Source organism: Oncorhynchus nerka, linkage group LG21, assembly GCF_034236695.1.
Source record: "Oncorhynchus nerka isolate Pitt River linkage group LG21, Oner_Uvic_2.0, whole genome shotgun sequence".
NCBI lineage: Eukaryota > Metazoa > Chordata > Actinopteri > Salmoniformes > Salmonidae > Oncorhynchus > Oncorhynchus nerka.
Genome location: NC_088416.1, coordinates 16395032 through 16417756, shown reverse-complemented (window position 1 = coordinate 16417756; position 22725 = coordinate 16395032). Strand labels below are relative to the sequence as shown.

Here is a 22725-nt window from a genome sequence, read left to right as displayed (position 1 = left end):
GTGATTTAACAAGCACATTCGCGAAAAAAGTACTGTCGTTGCACCAATGTGTACCTAACCATAAACATCAATGCCTTTCTTAAAATCAATACACATGTATATATTTTTAAACCTGCATATTTAGTTAATATTGCCTGCTAACATGAATTTATTTTAACTAGGGAAATTGTGTCACTTCTCTTGCGTTCTGTGCAAGCAGTCAGGGTATATGCAGCAGTTTGGGCCGCCTGGCTCGTTGCAAACTGTGTGAAGACCATTTCTTCCCAACAAAGAACGTAATTAATTTGCCAGAATTGTACATAATTATGACATAACATTGAAGGTTGTGCAATGTAAACAGCAATATTTAGACTGAGGGATGCCACCCTTTAGATAAAATACGGAACACTTCCCGTATTTCTCTGAAAGAATAAACGTTTGGTTTCCGAAATGATAGGTCATTAATATGGTCAAATCCGGAAACTAAGGCTCGTATTTCTGTGTGTTTATTATATTATAAGTCTATGATTTGATAGAGCAGTCTGACTGAGTGGTGGCAGGCAGCAGCAGGCTCGTAAGCATTCATTCAAACAGCACTTTCCTGCTTTTGGCAGCAGCTCTTCAAGCATTGCGCTGTTTAAGACTTAAAGCCTATCAACTCCTGAGATTAGGCTGGTAATACTAAAGTACCGATGGTCAAAGGAATATGAAATACAAATGGTATAGAGAGAAATAGTCCTATAATAAGTACAACCTAAAACCTCTTACCTTGGAATATTGAAGTTTCATGTTAAAAGGAACCACCAACTTTCATATGTTCTCATGTTCTGAGCAAGGAACTTAAACGTTAGCTTTTATACATGGCACATATTTTACATGGCACACATTACTTTCTTCTGCAACACTTTGTTTTTGCATTATTTCAACCAAATTGAACATGTTTCATTATTTATTTGAGGCTAAATTGAATTTATTTATGTTTTATATTAAGTTAAAATAAGTGTTACTTCAGCATTATTGTAATTGTCATTATTACAAATAAATTAAAATCGTCCGATTAGTCGGTATCGGCTTTTTTGGCCCTCCAATAATCGGCATTGGTATCGGTGTTGAAAAATCATAGGCCAGTTTCTATCTCAAGGCCATCAGACTGTTAAACAACAATCACTAACATTGAGTGGCTGCTGCCAACATACTGACTCAAATCTCTAGCCACTTTAATAATAAAAAATTGCATGTAATAAATGTATCACTAGTCACTTTATATAATGTTTACATACCCTACATTACTCATCTCATATGTATATACTGTACACTATACCATTTACTGCATCTTGCCTATGCCGTTCGGACATCGCTCATCCATATATTTCTATGTACATATTCTTATTCATTCCTTTGTTGTTGTGAAATTGTTAGATTACATGTTAGATATTACTGCATGGTCAGAACTAGAAGCACAAGCATTTCTCTACACTCGTATTAACATCTGCTAACCATGTGAATGTGACCAATAAAATGTTATTTGACTTGGGATTTGATTTATTTTGAAGTCAAACCACAAATTCCTCACTAGCCAGCTGAAGCTAGCTGGCTGGTTATAACGTTAGCTTTGGGCAACAGGGTTAAGTAGCTGGCTAGCTATTTATTTTCATGAATTGAAGTGCAATTTCAATAGGCGAACAACAAGTGGCAACCTAGCTGATACTTACAAGGATTCCTAAATCATTGCTAAGAATAATGAAAATTACTGCAGTTTCTACTGGTCAATGTTTTATCTTGGCTTTAATGCATTTTGCCTTTGAGTTGTCTCGCTGAAACATTATTACTCTTTCAAATGACTGCTCGACTTGTTGACTGCTCAGTCAAATACATATGCACTGTAGCTTTGACATTGGTTTTTAACTTCACTAGGGTAGGGGGTAGCATTCGGAATTACTATTATTTTGAAAGGCTGTTTTTCCATTGAAAGCCTATCCACCATAAAAAGACTTAGGACCCAGTTCACGATCTCTATGGCTTCCTCAACATGACCAGTCTTTAGGTATTGTTTCAGGCATTTTCTCTGAAAAAATGAGGGAGATACAGCACTTTCAATGAGAGGACAGTGAATTTCCAGACATGAACCAAGCACGTGATCGGGAGTGCGCATTTCTTGTTTACCTTTTCCATTGACTAAGCTTTTGTCCGGTTGAAATATTATTGATTATTTATGACAAAAACAACCTGAGGATTGATTTTAAACATCGTTTGGCATGTTTCTACTATCTTTTATTGTACTTTTTTGACTTTTCGTCTTGGTGTTGAGAGCGCGCATTGTGCCTTTGGATTTCTGAAGTAAACGCACCAACAAAACGGAGGTCTTTGGACATAAAGATTAACTTTATCGAACAAAACAAACATTTGTTGTCTAACATGGAGACCTGGGAGTGCCACCAGATGAAGATCATCAAAGGTAAGTGATTCATTTTAATGCTATTTCTGACTTTTGTGACACTCTCCTTGGTTGGAAAATGGCTGTATGGGTTTCTGTGTCTAGGCGCTGACCTAACATAATCGCAAAGTGTGCTTTCGCAGTAAAGCCTATTTGAAATCAGACACTGTGGCTGGATTTACAAGAAGTTTATCTTTAAAATGGTGTAAAATACTTGTATGTTTGAGGAATTTTAATTATGGGGTTTCTGTTGTTTTGATGCCCTGCAATTTCACTGGCTGTTGTACCAGAGATGTTAACGTCGGTGTTGAACCAGACATCAGCTGATTCCGATATGTTCACCGATATATTGTGCATCCCTACAGCAATGTTTAACTTTTTGGGCGACCTGACCAAATTCACATAGAAATGTGATTTATACATCTGTCATTCTCATTGAGCAAGTCTAAGAAGTGGTAGATCTGTTCATGTGCGCAATTTCTATGCGTCCGTTTTTATGTTTTGTTTTTGAGTCTTTCACTTTCTTTTCTTTTTACCCCAGCATCAAACAGCTTAAAATACAATATTTTCGGTTATGGAAAATATATTTCACATCAATTTAGATGGTACAATGATTCTCAACAATATATATTGCTCGTTTTGTCACAAACTGAAATTAGGTTAACATTAAGAATTTTAGCAACCAGGTAATGGATTCATCAGGATACAAGATGGCGCCGGAGAACAAGGCTGACATTTTACATATTCCTAACCAATTGTGTTTCTTTGCATGGTCTGTATCATTTTACTTTTTTGTACATCATGTTGCTGCTACAGGCTCTTATGACCGAAAATAACTGCTGGACATCAGAACTGCAATTACTCACCACGGACTGGCAGAATCCTTTTTTTCCATTAACGAGTTCAACGTGAATGATATACTGCTTTCCCGGGAACCGGCCAAGATCCGTCATTTGCGTTTAGAGAGGGCGAAGAAAAAGGGGTCAGAGGGCTGGGCTGGGCCTTCTGAGAATTTGTAGTCGATCGAATAAACCCCACTTCTTTCTATTCTGCTTGCAAACGCGCAATTTTTGTAAAATAAAAATCGATGACCTACAAGGAAGATTAAATTACCAACGGGACATTCAAAACTAATATCTTATGCTTCACAGAGTCGTGGCTGAACGACGACATTATCAACTTACAGCTGGCTGGTTACATGCTGTATCGGCAGGACAGAACAGCGGCGTCTGGTAAGACAAGGGGAAGCGGACTATGTATTTTTGTAAATAACAGCTGGCGCACGATATCTAAGGAGATCAAGGTTTGCTCGCCTGAGGTAGAGTATCTCATGATAAGCTGTAGACCACACTATCTACCAAGAGAGTTTATCTGTATTTTTCGAAGCTGTTGACAAACCACCATAGACTGATGCTGGCACCAAGAACGCACTCCTTGAGCTATATACCACCACAATCAAACAGGAAAACGCTCAACCAGAGGCGGCGCTCCTAGTAGCCTTACATCCATCCGTGTTACCAAATTTCATGTTAAATATGCAACCAGAGGGGAAAAAAACACAAAAAACTCTGGACCACCTTTACGCCACAAAGCTCCCCCTCACCGTCCATTTGGCAAATTTGACCATAATTCTATCCTCCTGATTCCTGCTTACAAGCAAAACTACAGCAAGGAAGCACCAGTGACTCGATCAATAAAAAAAAGTGGTCAGATGAAGCAGATGCTAAACTACAGGACTGTTTTGCTAGCAGACTGGAATATATTCCGGGATTCCGCCGATGGCATTGAGGAGTACACCACATCAGTCATTGGATTCATCAATAAGTGCATCGATGACGACGTCCCCACATTGACCATACATACCCCAACCAGAAGCCATGGATTACAGGTGCCACTTTCAAGGAGCGGGACTCTAGCCCGGAAGCTTATAAGAAATCCTGCTATGCCCTCCGATGACCCATCAAACAGGCAAAGCGTCAATACAGGACTAAGAGTGAATCGTACTACACTGGCTCTGACGCTCGTCGGATGTGGCATGGTTTGCAAACCATTACAGACTACAAAAGGAAGCACAGCTAAGAGCTGCCCAGTGCCACGAACCAAACTACTTCTATGCTCGCTTCGAGACAAATAGCCCTGAAACATGCATATGAGAGCACCAGTTGTTCCAGAAGACTGTGTGATCACACTCTCCGCAGCCAATGTGAGTAAGTAAGATCTTTAAACAGGTCAACATTCACAAGGCCGCAGAGTCAGACGGATTACCAGGACGTGTACTGCGAGCATGCACGTGCCTTCCCACCAGAGACTAGATTCAATTCCTGCATCTTATATTCCTGCTATATCTCCTCCTTCCATTCTCTCTCGGTTTCTAAACTATCTGTAATAAAGCATAAAAATAAATAAAAAGGGAAGTGGAATTCCACTCTAAAATATATCAAAATGATCCTTCTAGGACAAGCAGTACTACTGCATTATGGCTGTTATGTTGTCCAGGCAAAGCTTAGACCAGTGAGTTCCATAAGTGCCAGCTGCCAGCCAAATAGCTGACGACTAACCCTTATGTTATTGGGGTGTTAAAGATGTCACCAAATTTGATTTTGTAGGGCAAAAGTTGTGGTGGGGGATGCCACCGCACCCCCTAGCTTGCTACTAATTTTATTCCAATGTCATATACCCATTGGTGCCTTGTAAGACACTTATTTATTGAAGTAATATGTCCACAAAACAAAAAACTAAATTACATTTAGCATTTTATACAAAGATAGCCATAGTAAGAACAGCTGCCATGTTGTCACATTATACAAACACATGTTTCGTTCTCCCCATGTAGAAAAATATGATGAAACCCTATCACAGAAGAAGCCGTACAAATGGTAGGGGGGGTGGGGGTGATCAGCCACATAGGAATGAGTGAGGACATCTACGAAGTGATGTTCACAGTGCTTTCACAGTGTATGAACTTCAAAATATGGTGAACATATATCACACATGTTTGTGTAGGCATGTGTATATGTGCTGACAACATACATAAGAGCAAACACCACAATGAATGTGTCGCAGACACACACAGACAATGTGTGGAAAAGTCAGGGAGCAGAAAGGTCACCTACCTGCTTAGAATGCAAGATGCGAAACTAAAGAAGAGATGGAAAGAGGGAGAGAGAAAGGCAAAACGCTAAATGATGGAGCAACACGAAGCAGGAGAGGGGTGGGGCCTCTTTCTCACGACACCCAAAAATCGGCCCAAAAATCTCCCCCAACAATAGTGACAGATCAATTGATCACATTTGGATGCTGTCCTATCCCTTTGTTCCCCTCACTACCATTGTCGCGTTCCAAATATTACCGACTTGTCTTTCGTGAACGCAACAGAGTCTAGTTCTGACACGGCAGACAGACCAGAGGGGTACCAGCCCAGGGAATATGCAGTGTTAACTACCGGTAGTATTGTATTATTATTACTCAATAGTAGTACAACTAACATCATTATGCAGCTAAGGAGCGACACCGGACTGGAGGAGATTGCGTCTGCAATGCGTCTGCAATGTTGACAGGAAGCTCTGGAAGATAGACTTTTCATCCCGTCGACCCCAGACGACCAGACTTTATTATTTAACTAGGCAAGTCAGTTAAGAACAAATTATTATTTACAATGATGGCCTACCCCTGCCAAACTCTAACCCGGACAGCACTGGGCCAAATTGTGCGCTGCCCTATGGGACACCCAATCACGGCCGGTTGTGATACAGCCTGTAATCGAACTAGGGTCTGTAGTGACGGCTCTAGTACTGAGATGTAGATGATTATTATAGTAGTGTTACAGTAGTTTTAGAATTTAAGGCTTTATATCATAATTATATGTAGCTAGCTGTTCATGTATTACTATGGTAACTGCAGAGTATAAGTGGCCTTTACAGCTCAGACTGAGTAATTATAATGGAACACGCTTGAGTACACCAATTGAAAAGACAATTAAAGCAAATGATACAGCAAAATCAACCTTAAACTGAGAGGAAACAAACTAAAACAAATGAAGCAGCCTTACTACCTAATAATGGGTAGGATAATATTTGGGAAAGGACTGGGCGATATGGACAAAATATCATATCGTGGTATTTTTCAAATTTGTGACGGTATGACGATATTTTATGTTTTTGATTAATAAAAGTTCTAAATCTATTTTATAAGTAGTGCATAACCCTAGGGTGGCAACACATATATTCAAAATTACTTCAATGGGTCTTTCTCCATTCAGATTGTTTTATACAGTTCAATTCAACTTCAACCTAAAATCATTTCCTGCACTCATGAGATTATTTCCACACTGCCACGATATGGGCAAAAATACTAGGCCTTATTTTTAACCAAATTACGATTTAGATCAAAACACTTGGGTGAACTTCTGGAATCATGGAAATAGAATGTTTATTATGATTCTGTAGTTAGGATATAAGTAAGAGTGGGCACTTTGAATACAGTGCTGTTTGACATGACAACGAATGAAAATGCCATGGACGAGTTATTGTGACAGGGTAGAAACCAAAGTGATGGTTAGTGTTTCCTAGGGGACCCTATTAACTTTGGCTACATTAAATCTTTATTCATATAGCCAACATATTCATGCTTCGCCTATTCCTATTTGATTTAAAAGATACTATTGCACAAACAACATGCGGATTTAAGCCTCCACCAGTACTGGTATCAGGCTGTATTAGTTAGCTACATTTGCTCTGACTCAGTACTTTTATTAACTAGCGATTATTATTAGTGGCTAACACGATTTAGCTGAACTTGCCAAGAAAATACAAACTAAGCTGTTTGCAGAAGATGTAATGAACACAAACTAATATTGTAATTATAGAACACTTGTGGATGTATTTTAAGATCAAAGTGGAAACATCGTCATCAACATTGTTGCATGTGCTGTATTTACCATGCAGACTGAACGAAAGAGTCTCGTGGTCAAGCAACAACAAATGCGCTCATTGAGTGACGGGGTGGGACTAGGTCTGTGTGGAAAGCGGCATGGAGAGAGAGAGAGCGGAGGGATGACTCAAGTAGCGGAGTAAACTATAAAAATGGACGTTACACACGGCGTATCACATTTAACCAAACAAACATTCAAATACTGCTATTTTCTATTTATTCGTTATTTTACCAGGTAAATTGACTGAGAACTCGTTCTCATTTGCAGCAACGACCTGGGGAATAGTTACAGGGGAGAGGAGGGGGATGAATGAGCCAATTGTAAACTGGGGATTATTAGGTGACAGTGATAGTTTGAGGGCCAGATTGGGAATTTAGCCAGGACACCGGGGTTAACACCCTACTCTTACGATAAGTGCCATGGGATCTTTAATAACCTCAGAGAGTCAGGACACCCGTTTAACATCCCAACCGAAAGCCGGCACCCTACACAGGGCAGTGTCCTGGGGTATTGGGATAATCTTTTAAACCAGAGGAAAGAGTGCCTCCTACTGGCCCTCCAACACCACTTCCAGCAACATCTGGTCTCCCATCCAGGAACTGACCAGTACCAACCCTGCTTAGCTTCAGAAGCAAGCCAGCAGTGGTATGCAGGGTGGTTTGCTGCTGAAGGTATAGAAGGTAAAGTAAAAACCCAAACTGGTCCGTGCATAAATACCGGTATATAGTAAAATACAGTATACCGCACAGCCCTAGTATGGAATGGGAGACGTTTTACATTACGGCAGCCTTATAATACTAAAGTATGTAAGCACTGGGACCAGAAATTGTCATGGGCATTTATAACACACCATGCTATTGAGAACCATCTTGTCAAATTAGATATACAAATGTATCTCATTTGAATTTAACACTACCCTGACATCATTCTGTTATTATTTGTCTCAATGGGCTCCTCACAAAACATACCCATTTGACTACCAAACAAATTATATTATGGAATTATTTGAAGGTGTTGTGGATAAATGTCTGTGTGTTTGGGTCCATCTTTCCGACTCGCTCTTGGTTCCCTCTGAAACACTTTCTCAGGCACACACACAGTATGTTTGTTTATGTGTAACTCTGTGTTGTTGTTTTTGTCGCACTGCTTTCCTTCATCTTAGCCAGGTTGCAGTTGAAAATGAGAACTTGTTCTCAAGTGGCCTACCTGGTTAAATAAAGGTGAAATGTATATATTTTTTAAAGTAATAAAATGTCAAATAAAAAATAAAATAAAAATCGCACACACCCCCCCACATCATTAATCTCTGTTCAGTGCAGAAGCAGGGCTGCACATTTCGAGACAAACACGACACAATGACGCAAACGCTGAAAAATGTTGTCTGTTAAGCTAGGCTTGTTTAAGCTAGGCTTGTTAATTGCTTCCAGAGGTTGAGCCCTCTTTCCATTATGGCACAGACACAAAGATGAGTCTTTCTATCTCGGCATTGGATTGTTCCATGTCATGTCAGCAAGCCATGACACCCACCATCTCAGATTGCTCTGAAATCATTTATGTTGTAGAAACAGATAAGATTAGCATTCCTGCAACATTATTTTGTTGAAATATAAATTTGATCTGAGAAATTAAGCTGATTGATTGCACCCTTATTGGCCATTTTATTTGACAGGATTCATAGAAATAGAGTATCTCGCATCCGATTTGGATGCTAGCTTACAGCTAAAGCGAACATTAATTCACTAGCCCAGTGCTTTGTAATATGCAAATAAGGCAAAAATACGCTGATTTCTGTGACAAGCTAATATTCTTTTTTTTTGCCGTGCTATCAAGTATCGTTATGGTATCGAGTATCGTGATAATAAACCTTGCGTCAGTATCAAAATCAAATTCTGGTATCATGACACTAATCTGATCCATGTGTACAATCACACAGTAGTGTACAGCAAGCAGTTAGACAGTCGGGCCCTAGTAGCAATAAATTAACACAACCGAAAGCTTAACATGACTTGGAAGAGTTGCAGTGTTGGATAGCCTTAGCCAGCTAGCTAACTTAAACAGCATTCCTCTGTTTGAGTCAGGTTATTGAGTAGGCAAAATTAGCTGCATTAGCTAAGTGAAAAGGAAAACCAAGAAGAAAAATAGCTAACCCTTTCCCACTGCAGCAGCTCCTTACATTTTTTAAATAAATTAATTTGTTTAAAACGGTTCAACTATTGTCTCTCTCTGAGTCAACCACTCACCACACTGTATGCAGTGCTAGCTTGCTGTAGCTTATGCTTTCAGAAATAGATTAATTATCTGATCCTTTTATTGGGTGGACAACATATCAGTTCATACTGCAAAAACTCAGACAGTTTGGAGGACATCCTCCAAAAGTTGCCATAGTTACTGTGAAAGTCTATGGAAGGGGGTGAGAACCATGAGATTCCTAGGTTTTTTACTGAAGTCAATGTACCCAGAGGAGGATGGGAAAATAGCTGTCATCCGGCAACACCATGGTGCTACCTTATAAAGTACTGTTGAAGCTACTGTAGACCATTGCAAACAGTGTGTTTTAGTTATTTAATGAGATGTAAATTAGGGCCGTCAAAGTTAATGCGCAACATTTTTAAAATCGCCATATTTTTGGGACGGCGTTAATCATGTCTCCATTTCTTCACCACAAGGACCCTTTTAAGAGCAGAACACAACACTGCTTGCAGGCAGTGCTTGCGGCTTTTGCATGGCTGAAGACCGTGTGCCTCTAGCCAAAATCATGTGAAAAGTTACGCTCAATATTAAAAACCGGAGCTGTTTTTTCATTCTGCCGCGGATTGTTGCGCATGTCACAGGCCATTTTAAACTACTCGTGAGGCGCTATTTGTTGGTTTAACAACATATTTTTAGCTAGCTAGTCATGTTACTTAGCTAGCAACCTGAACTTGACCACTGACAAACATTGCACAAACTTGAATGGCACAGGAAGAACTGAAAAGGAATAGGGTCTTCAAAGAGATGCTTCAAAAAGGTAGGCTGCATATGCAAGAGTACAGTGAAATGCGTTTCTTGCTTGCTCTTTCCCAACAATGGAGTAATCAAAATCATAGTCAAGAGTGTAAGAGAGAGTAATTCTCTACCAGAAAGTTGGTTGGCCCTCTGATGTCACATTGCTATGTTTTAATTTATTAAGCCCTTTTACAAAAAGTCACACTGCACCTAACATCATTACATTGTTTCACAATGGCTTGCGAAAGTATTCACCCCCCTTGGCATTTTTCCTATTTTGTTGCCTTACAACCTGGAATTAAAATAAATTTTTGGGGGGTTTGTATCATTTGAAGATGCAAAATATTCGACCAAAAAACAAAGTCAATACTTTGTAGAGCCACCTTTTGCAGCAATTACAGATGCAAGTCTCTTGGGACATGTCTCTATAAGCTTGGCACAACATGCCACTGGGATTTTTTCCCATTCTTCAAGGCAAAACTGCTCCTTCAAGTTGGATGGGTTCCGCTGGTGTACAGCAATCTTTAAGTCATATCACAGATTCTCAATTGGATTGAGGTCTGGGCTTTGATTAGGCCATTCCAAGACATTTAAAATGTTTCCCCTTAAACCACTTGAGTGTTGCTGTTGGGTGAACCTCCGTCCCCATCTCAAATCTCCGGAAGACAAACAGGTTGCCCTCAAGAATTTCCCTGTATTTAGCGCTATCCATCATTTCTTCAATTCTGACCAGTTTCCCAGTCCCTGCCGATGAAGAACATGCCAACAGCATGATGCTGCCACCCCCATGCTTCACTGTGGGGATGGGTTCTCAGGGGTGAGGTGTTGGGTTTGCCCCAGACATAGCGTTTTCCTTGATGGCCAAAAAGCTCCATTTTAGTCTCATCTGACCAGAGTACCTTCTTCTATATGTTTTTGGCGTCTCCCACAGGCCTTAACGAACACCAAAAGTGTTTGCTTATTTTTTTCTTTCAATTAAGCAGCGTCTTTTTTCTGGCCCAGCTCTGTGGAGTGTACGGCTTAAAGTGATCTGATGGACAAATAACTCCAATCTCCGCTGTGGAGCTTTGCAGCTCCTTCAGGTTGATCTTTGGTCTCTTTGTTGCCTCTGATTAATGCCCTCCTTGCCTGGTCTGTGAGTTTTGGTGGGCGGCCCACTCTGGGCAGGTTTGTTGTGGTGCCACAACTTTGTCCCGGACCAGTTTGTTGAGCTCCTTGGTCTTCATGGTGCCGCTTGCTTGGTGGTGCCGCTTGCTTAGTGGTGTTGCAGACTCAGGGGCCTTTCAGAACAGGTGTATATATACTGAGATAATGTGACAGATCGTGTGACACTTAAATAAAGTCAACCTGTGTGCAATCTAACTAATTATGTGACTTCTGAAGGTGAACACATATGCACGCACCACTTTTACTTATTTTCTTATTTTTTATTTATTTTTGTAAACAAGTTATGTATTTCATTTCACTTTACCAATTTGGACTATTTTGTGTAAATCCAAATAAAAATCTATTTAAATTAGAGGTTGTAACGCAACAAAAATTCACTGATAGGATGGTCGTCCCCTTCCTCTTCTGAGTAGCCTCCACTGCCTTGGGATAAAGATAACATAAGGATACTATTGTTTATCATCCAATGATATAGCAGCATGAAAAACAGAGGCAATAGCAGAAAAATTAAATCCACAAATAAATATATACTTGATACTCGGAGGGCAACACAAACAATTTGGACATTCTCTTGCCAATATGTAGCCTTCAAAGCAAGTTTACAGATCATACTTGTTTACTGTTCCAAAAATGTTTGACTCAGACCCCCCCTTCCAGCATTGGGGAACATCCCGCCCCCTCCCGCCATGTGTACTTCCACAGGCACAAGCACTGTTCATGACAAACTGTTTACGTCCCTCTTGTTTACGGAGAGAACATTTTGCAGGTTTAAAGGTTATTTCTTGCAATTCTATACATTCATGTGATATTTGAGTGACTCAAACATTACCACAAAATCTATGGGCTAAAAAACGTTATCTGACATGGGCTAGTTGATCTGGACATTTGACAAGTTATAAATAGCTCCAATGTATTCAATGACTGACATGACAAAAGGAAAACAGATGCTACACTACCAATTTTGAAATTGCACCTTGTGCATTCTACTATTACAACTTTCAAGAGTAAGTTGAAAGCCCCCCCCCTGCTGACCCCGTGCACCCCTAGGGGTGGCGCCCCACAGTTTGGGAACTATTCAATGCTGGCCAAATTCCACTCAAGATTTTAGAGGGGTAATTTATGAGTATGGGACTATAGGCTGCACAAATCCATCAAAATGCCCTGGTCAAGTCTACTGCTCCACCAGCGAGCCAACAGAGATGTGTCTTGTGGGGAATCAGAGAGCAGTCTCAAATGATTAATCAGAGAACAGGCCCTGAAAATTCCTTCCCTTGGGAGGTACTTTGCAGCATGGTCAAGTAACTGACGGGCAGACCGTGGGCCAATTTCAGCTTTTCCGACCACACCGGGAAAAAACCTGTAGCAGAATAGTAGCGGGGTAACAGGCCCGCGGAGCTTTGACAAATCCCACACCGTGTTCTTATAACGCGAGACCTCATGGCGCGTGCGTCTCGATAGTCTAATGCGGCTTCCTCTCCATCTGCACAGATCTGAAAACACGGGATAAAGGGACAGCAATATGTTGAATGCCTTTTAGGAATTTGCTTTCGCTTGGAAATAAAACGAGGTCTCTAAACTATTTATATTAAACCTTATTTCAGGTATGCACAGATGGAAGAAAAGGAGCCGAGAGGAGGAGGCCTTTTTAGACTATTGACGTGCATCCTTTGTGTTGAAGGACAAAGCACCCATGGCTGGGGGAGGATGTGGCCTAATGCGAGCTATTGATCAGCTGGAATACGATAGCTTGGATGGCCCTCACATTATAAGTGTCTCGGGCCATTATCGACAGATTCTGCCCCCTGTGAAGTCACAAGCCAGCCTATGTCCTGTTTCATGTTCTATAAGAAAGCTTTACCTAAAATATGATATTTTTCTGTCTAACTCTGTATGTCCATCTATCAGTCTATCTTTTGAGATCATCCATACATCCACCCATCCTAGACTGGCCGATGCAGGGTGTTCTGAATGACATCCACCACCAGAACTGCTTGTTGTGTGAGAGAATGAGCGAGAGGGATACTCTTACATGACTTATTACTGAGCTGAAACGCGAGCACACACTGCGTGGTGTGTAAACAACCGGAAGCCTGTGATGTTAACTTCCAAAAGTCGCAAGGCGACATTCGTGAGAATTGGCATATATGGATAGGACTAAATTGAAATGTTTCTTATAGAAAAAATATGAAAAGCATAAGAATAGTAGCAATTGAAAGGGAACAGTTGACCAAAGGTAAGGACCCAGCAGTTCACCAGATAAGACTGAATCCAAATACAATGTTGACTTTGTGCATTTTACATTCTGTATTTTGCCGCATTTGTTATTGATAAAATCAGAAAACACTCTTGATTTGATATTAAGATGAAAAATGCATTGGGACCTTTAATATACCACAGTATATAGATATGCAGGAATACGTTTAAAAGGCTGAAAATGCAATGGTGACTTGACCAGCTAGTTACAGCTAGCACAATACCAGCTAGTTACACCTAGCACAAGACCAGCTAGTTACACCTAGCACAAGACCAGCTAGTTACACCTAGCATATTTGAGGCACAAAATAGGCCCACATATTGATTGTATACAATCGTCATGCCACACTTTTCTTCATCCATTAAACGGTTGTAACCCATACCCAAAACATTAAGATAATAACATGCCCAATGGTCTTTTTCCCAACAAAATCAAGATAAATGTATGAATTACTCAATAAATCAGTAATCGCTAGTTTATGAAATTACAGTTCAGCAATCCCACAAATTCTTGGGTTTATTTGTGTGCTTTGCTAGGAGCCGTCTGCATGTAAACCTATAATAATGGTATTGTAATGACCAACGTTTCATTCCCCAGGCCACACCAGATGACATGTCCTGCCAAAGCTCTATCGAGGGGATTGTTGGTGTTTGGATTTCAATGCAAAAAGAGGAGACCTGGTATGCTTCTCTGTCTCCCGCTTCAGGCTCGTATTTCTAGTGAACCGAACACACTTCCCCCGAGACCACGGACAGAGCTCACAAATAAGCTCTGGGTTTGAAATGGACAGAAGCTTTTGGTTCAGGTTCGTTGTTGTGTCACGGCTAAGTTACTTGAAAGAGAAAAGTCTTGCAGGTGTCGCAGATGCGTTACGTTTCAAAACACAGGACAACACTTAAAAAAATACTTACTCTGGAAGGGATCTAGTGAGGGTGCAGTTCGCACCAAGACACTGTCAACCAACACCGTTCTAGGTACACGTTTCCATTAACAACCGATCTAGGACCAGCTTACCCTCCCCGTCATACCTTTGACAATTAGGTGGTGAAAATGGCTTAACTGATGTTAGATCAGTGTCTAGGTGCAACTTAATCCTATTCCCCCAAACCCAGATTATCTACGGCTAAGCCCCTCCTATCAGACCTAGACACAACAAGGTTGATCTAAATATCACAAGGCCTAGCCATAGGCCCAACCACATTTCCGAACCAAGGAAAGCACTGCATCGAAGGTAATAAGCATTTACTGTTGGTCTCTCACGGAGCCACAGACAAACCCAGTTGGTCAAACTATATTTAAGATGTTAAATTTCCATTGGCAGCAAAAGTCATATGACATCATATTGTTGTTATTATGGAAGGCTTGGAGCCAAAATGGAGGAAGGTTTTAACGAACCCTGGGGGGGCATACTCGTGAACTTTGGTTTAAAACATTAGTCTTAAATGGCAAGCTAATAACGTTTCTCACAGGTCAACCTGGCAAAATTAGCCACGATTCTGGGGATGGCCAGCTGAGCAGATCATTACATCCAGTAGCTAAAAAAAACAACTCAACCTATCAGAGACCTTAAACGGTAAAGACACCATCAAATTGCAATTTTTAAAACGGGTCAACTTGGCCACTAGATGGAGATAGTTAAACTATCCAACTACTATAGGCCATTTATCAGATGCTTTTATCGAAAGCGACTAACAGTCATGCATGCCAACTGGAGCCAAAATGGAGGAAGGTTAACGAACCCTGGGGGGCATACTCGTGAACTTTGGTTTAAAACATTGGTCTTAAATGGTAAGTGGAGTGTGTCAGTATACAGCGTACAAAACATTAGGATCAACTTCCTACTATTGAGTTGCACCCCTTTCCCCTCAGAGCAGTCTCAATTCGTCTAGGCATGGACTCTACAAGGTGTCAAAAGCAGTCCACAAGGATGCTGGCCCATGTTGACTCCAATGCTTCCCACAGATGTGCCCAGTTGGCTTTGATGTCCTTTTGGTGGTGGACCATTCTTGATTCACACAGGAAACGGTTGAGTGTGAAAAAACTTGCGTTGCAGTTCTTGACACGCAAACCGGTGTGCCTGGCACCTACTTTACATACTCCGTTCAAAGGCAATTAAATATTTTGTATTGCCCATTCAACCTCAGTAGCTAGGTTTCCATCCAATTTGCCACAGATTTATGCAAATATTCTCAAATCTGCATTTTCCCACCAGAGAGGTTTCCATCAAACAGACTTTTTGCAGATAAAAGGCTGTGCGTGATGACGTATTGCACATTTGCGGTTATATTTTTCACTGGGTACATGGTAATTTAAGTTTAATGTGTTTCCATCACATTTTTATCTGATGGTTTTGTCACAAATCTTGAGCATTATATATTGCAAATGTGCCCACTCTGGTCTTGTCACATGTGCTCTAGCCAACAGCTCACAGATTCAGTGCGGGTAGGCTACCTACATTGAGATTATTATGGATAAGAGCGGTAATTACTTGTATTTGTCAAATGACAGCCAAGCATCAATAATCATGTCACCAGAATAAGAACCTTGATATTTATCAGAAAGGAGGACCACACAACATGTCATGTGACTCCAAGTTGACTTCAATAGGATGGTTATTATATCAATATTTGTACAGAAAGCCATTTCCACCGCCATTTCTCGCATATTTATTTTACCAACAAAAAGATGTCGAACAAACAAATTGTTGGCATTTATAAAATTGTACTGGTATAACATATTGCCATCAGCCCGGTCGTGACTTGTTTCATGCGTCAGGTAATTCATCCGCATTAAATGATGGTGGTCTTGTCAACTTGGTGTATTTTTTCCTGACCAATATGACTGTTTGGTGGCATAGTCCATGCAGTATGATTATTAGGTCCCAGCAATGTGTTTGTGAACACGGCTGAAGACAAATATGTATTTCCTTATAGAATTCATTCTTAAACTTCATTTTCATGGTGATGACCGAATTATTTTTCTTCAACACAATACATCAATGAATGTTAGTTTACATTTCAAAGGAAAAGTGATCATGGGGATTAAAAATTACAGCACAAGTTGTGATAGATAGATCAGGAACTAGGCACCGTTCACTGAGTTAATTGTCAATACACATATTTGCATGGGATGTAGTGCATTGGATTTCTGGTAAGGATGCTTTAGTGAAAAAGTGTTGGAATTAGGTCCAACTACGTCGACAATTTTTATTGGCTGATAAGGATATAATTATCTGCTCAGCTAGTCGGCCCCAGCATCGTGGCTAATTTTGCCACGTTGGCCTATGAGAAAAGATAGCAACAAGCCATTTAAGACCAATGGTCTTAGCAAAAGTTCACGAGCATGGCCCTTGTGTGTCTCTAGTCTCTCATACACAATGTCATCTGGTGTCTGACGCAAAACCCAGAAGGGAGGCTGTATAGATATCATTTGATCTCTGTGCTGACGTGACCCATCATAGACCGTGTTTAACAGAGAGAGCGAGAGAGGAGATGAGAGGAAGAGAAGAAAGAGAAAAAGGGAGAGAGAAAGAGAAGTTTGAATGTGAGGCCTTACCTTCTGTAGACTAGTGGGGTTCAACTGCGTTTTGTCTATTATCTTCACGGCAACCTTCGGAAGCAGAGAGAAACAAGAAATAGACATTACACACCAATCACATCAGGCCAAAGCCCTGTGACATCACCCATTTTGTGTTTGACAATGGAAGGTTTTGATCCTCTAATCCTGACCCAGGTTTTACCGGAGTCTGAGGAGCTTCCGAGAGAGAGACTGTCACAAATTACACCATATTTCCTGTATAGTGCACTACTTTTGATCAGAGCCTTATGGGCCCTGATCAAAAGTAGTGCACTATATAGGGAATATGGTGCCATTTAGGATACAGGCAGAAAGTTATGATTAAATGGTAAATTAGCATCATGGTTAGCACCACACAAGGTGTGCTTTCCTCAGAACAGGGGGATCAAGTCGCCAGAATGCAGAATCGACAGCCTTGGGTTGGGTAACTCGAGCTCAAAATTGAAAATCTATTCAGGCCTAATTCTTGCTGTCTGCCAGCTAAACAAAATAGATAAACACTGTCCCTGTTAGGAAGGCTGCAAATGCACAAACTGATGAATGTTTTGAATGGACAGTATGAGAATGTAAATTTGGATGCACACACCAACAGACACACAGCGACAGCCGCGAGCCCCACACACAGAGATGGTGGCTGTAATGACATTCCTCAACCATCATTTCAGACGAGACTGGTCTTAGATGTCTAGAGATGACTGCTGAGGTCGACACAGGCTCTGTAGGTTCCTTTCATATTGGTAAATAAAAACGTACCCTGGCCACTAAGTGAGGGATCTTAAACGGAAGCCTCAGACGTGATGCCGACCTGCCCACATGCTCATAGTGTAAGGCGGTAGGCGGCCAATTTCCTCTATCAAGGTCTAGACCAGAGGCTCGTGTCGATCCATCATTTCTGAGATGAACCATTCTAAAAGAGACAAGTTATGTCCAACAGTTAAAGCGACACTCCTTCATTTGACTGTGGCTGCTTTAAGGACTATGAATCAGAGGGTTGTTGGTTCAAATCTGAGCTGGTGCAGTGCTGCTGTTTGGTCCTCCTGGTGCAAAACATTAACTGCTTCATAGAGTGGAATTGAGAGGAGGAAAAAGGTCATTTATTTGGGCCTGTGTTGGTGTACAAACTTCTCAGCAAGAAGCACCATTTAAAAAAAGACACTATAATAACTCACTGGCAGTTCCATTTGTCCAGATCCACCCCCACAAATTAGAAACCAGTCAAAAGGGCTACTGCTGCACTTGAAGTGAAAGTTACAGATTGTGCCTTTAAAGACACATGTGAAATTCTTCTCGTACTCCCCAGAGTGCCATAGATCATTTTAAAGAGTCACTGAGAAAGGTTGCATCAGTCCCCTAGACTACAATGAACCATAATCACTATAATCAACGCACAATCATTTTTGGGATAGGATATGACACTAGCACAATGCAAATCATAGGCAGCTTAGAATATACCTCACTTGCAAAGAACAGTGCCTCCTCTTCTGAAATATGGATATGTAAATCAGACACCATTACTGGGTAGAAACAGCAGGCTCGCAAGACCATAAGCATTCGCATCCTATCAGCCAATCTCTTAGTAGGCATACCGGAATGTTCGATTTCACACGTAACAACATCTCACTCAACACTCTGGCGAGAGTACTGACGTACATTGCATCAATAATTTAACCTATACTGTGGCTCATGCTGGGTCAGAGTTCCCAGCCAAAGTTATTTCCATTTCAAGAGTAGACTTTTTAAAATGCGCTGAGGTTTTGGCCAACACTGAAAGAGAATTGTTGAGTGGTTGAGGTCAACGGGTGGTGAGAGCAACCAATGCAGCCATATCTTGTTAACTCTTGATTTGTCTTAAAGTGGCTGACAGCATTTTAGCAACATCAAATCGTATTAAAATATGTTCATATACACCCCCAGGAGAATTACACTATTTTTTTTAAATGTTCTGATAAGCGACCACTTAGTCATTTTCACATGTTCATAAATTCTTAGAATGTTTGGGAATTACATATAAAAAGGCATTCCCCAAAAAATTCTATAGCAATATAGTGGGAAAGCGGCTGTGCGTTTGGACGATTAATAAACACTGCATTAAATAAAACATGTCTCGTCCAGGACTGGAGTCTATGCAGACCAGTGCACCATGGCCAGTCGGCTCAGGTGGTAGAGCATGGCGCTTACAACACCAGGGTTGTGGGTTCAATTCCCACCGGGGACCACTACAAAACATATCAAAATGTATGCACTCACTACTAGGGCTATGGCAGTCATGAAATTGTGGGCCATTTATTGTCAAGCAAATAACTGCCGGTCTCACGTTAATTAAACATAAAACACGTTTAGCATAGCATACAAGCCACTGTTGCAGACTTTTGGAACATCTACATTTTAAAGTCTAATAAATCCATTTAACAATATAGCCTACACCATCACAATAAATCCAGTAATAATTTTACACAAATCTAAAGAAACATGAAATGAAGAGCAAGAACAAAATAGTATAATCTGAGTTGTCCTTATGTTAGGCCCTGATCTTGCTATGCCATATGTTTGTGGGCTACAATAGTTCATTTAGCAGACAAGATTTGCTTAGAAAACCGTGGCATTATTTTATAGTACGAAGAATACAACTGAACATAAGGGAATAAAATAGAAAGGATATTTTCTCCAAACAACTTGAGGGAGTGCTCACATGGGGCTATTCTGTGTTGAGCAGTTAAAGAAACAGGTACTCCTGTATGCTTATTTCAGAGTTATGTATGTAACTTCAGTTGTGATACAAATGTTGGGCTATACGTGTTGATTTTTAATACATTCTAAGGCTGCATGATGCGATTCTAATGACTTAAATACAGTTACATGAAAAGGCATGAGCTCTGCTTTGTTGTTTTGCACAGGCTGTACACACTTCATCAGTCTCTCATTCACAATTTGACAAGCACTTGATAATGCCTCAAATTTCCCAGCTGCATCCCCTTTGTGGCCTTGATGCCCCCTAAAAAAAAATCCATGCCTCTTGCGGCCAGTGGCCCTTGGGCTGAATATAATAATTATAATTCCCTTCTCCCAACTGCCTGCAGAAGCACCTCTCACTCACATGGCTCTATGTCCAAGTGATTGGGTCTCTCACAGGCCACAAGTGAAGACAGACACATCAAGGATGGAACTGCGTTCGTTCTTATCCAATTCCGAGGTGCATATTGAAGATATAGGAAGAACTGTAATTTACTTTTCATCTGCCAACAAGATGAGTAGGCCTAACGCACAGCAAAAGCACTAGCCTATTTCAATCTACTATCCCCCATAGTACAGAAGTTGACCTGTTCAATGCTAGAAATAAATATTCCAAACAGTCTGGGACAGTTGTGGGATTTGATAGTTCCCAAATTAATACAACCACAAGTAGAAAAAAAAAACAGATCAGAATGTTTAGCTTAAAAATGGTGAAAAACTATTAGGCCATTTCTTCACATTATAAGCACAGCAATGCACACACAGCAGTAGGCTATAAGCGCGAATGTGCCATTAGCAGGAAAACACCATTCTCAAAAGTGACCGCAAAATGCTTTTATAATAAAAAAGGTGCATTTCTATGGTGAAAATTCTTCCTCAAACTTGAAACTCATGTGCTGCATATGTATGCCGGTTAGACTCTACACCCAGTGTAATGCGGATTAATCAGTTTCATTTGGCCACTTTTGTTGTGATACAAACCTTAAAACATATAGGCCTATGGGCTAGACTACATGAGGTGTGATACTACCCTTATTAAAACATACAGGACTATGGGCTAGACTACATGAGGTGTGATACTAACCGTATTAAAACATATAGGCCTATGGACTAGATTACATGAGGTGTGAGTGATACTAACCTTATTAAAACATATAGGCCTATGGGTTAGACTACATGAGGTGTGATACTAACCTTATTAAAACATATAAGACTATGGGCTAGACTACATGAGGTGTGATACTAACCTTATTAAAACATTTAGGCCTATGGGCTAGACTACATGAGGTGTGATACTAACCTTATTAAAACATATAGGCCTATGGGCTAGACTACATGAGGTGTGCGATTATGATTTGAAAAAGTCGCAAAAAAAGACATTGGTTTCATTCACAAGTGATAGTCTGATGGGTGACAATATTAGCCTATTTTTGATTCAATCTGGTCTTCACATATACTAAATAATATATGTATGAAGTTAGTGATCTATTCTAAATCAAAACTATCATGCAACTGTCTAAAAACAGGAAGAAAAAAAATACATGTCATCTATGCACTTAAATAGCGAATGGAGAGCGCTTTTCCCAGTTAATTTCATACCAACCAGGTAGACTATACTCCTGTTGTGAAGAGATGCAATGTGCTTAATATTAGGAAAGTTGAGAAATAAATATAGGCCTAGCCTATAAAAAGAGGATCCAATCAGCTTTTTAAGAGGCCATCACTATGTTTCTCACGCAATTGCAGAGCCTATAGAAATGCTGTGCAACATGAGCTCAAAGGCTCTCATGAAGTGTTTGATAAAAATTTTGATACCATTTGCATTGATGTCAGAGTGATTAGAGGGACAATAGAGTGCTGAGTACCAGGCAGTTAGCAAGTTTGGTAGGCTACTAATGACCATCGGCAGCATCAGAACTTGGGGAAACCTAATTAACGTGACTAAACAGTCACGTGGAGTTTGACTGCCATCATGACCGCCGGTGTGGCGGTAATAAGTCACTGTAAGTGCACCTGCTAAATTACTAAAATGTAACTACAGTAGGCCTTCATGCAAACAAGTCATTTGCCACACAGGCCTGCCATCATTCACTTGGAACTGGACTGTGTGTTTACAGGGAGTTGCGACTTGAGTCTATAGATCATTTAGATCATTAGAACGCATTCGCCAAAAGCCACAAAATACACCTGAATGGATGTCTGCAAATATATCAATACCACGGGAGTCTTCTTACATTTGTGAACTTTACAGTCCTATTGATGAAACCACCATGAAAAAAGGTAGGCTTTCTCCCCCTCAGTTACGCACATCAACAACTAATGCTAGCCAGAGCAAGGATGAGCTAAAATCTTACGAAGGAACATTTTATAAACCTTCCACTGTTTGAGCTAGTTGGCCGTCAAAATTGCAATGATAAACAATGGGGAATTGTATCCCACTCATCCTTGTGGTGCTTGTCTGCAACCAAGCTAACTGGCTAAAGTTGGCTAGCTCGCTACTTCCAGACACAAATGAGAGAACACCACACTCTGACCAGTTAGGCTGTTTACACGTTATCTAGAGCGTTCCTGACTATCTAACTTTTTTGGCCCATGTTTACTGACACCGTCCATATTCAGCCGGTGTTGAACGTTCGTGAATTCATCAGCTATTAGTCTTACTCAGACGAG

At 40.5% G+C, this 22725-nt stretch overlaps 1 protein-coding gene across 3 annotated transcripts in view; it reads right to left on the bottom strand.

Moving 5' to 3' along the window:
* Positions 1 to 22725, bottom strand: part of LOC115103968 (serine/threonine-protein kinase MARK1-like) — an 86793-nt gene that overhangs the window by 42446 nt on the left and 21622 nt on the right. For all 3 annotated transcript variants that reach the window (XM_065006379.1, XM_029625046.2, XM_029625047.2), the window contains exon 3: positions 17305 to 17358. In XM_065006379.1, the coding sequence (XP_064862451.1) occupies positions 17305 to 17358 (54 nt within the window). The remainder of the gene's footprint in view (positions 1 to 17304; positions 17359 to 22725) is intronic.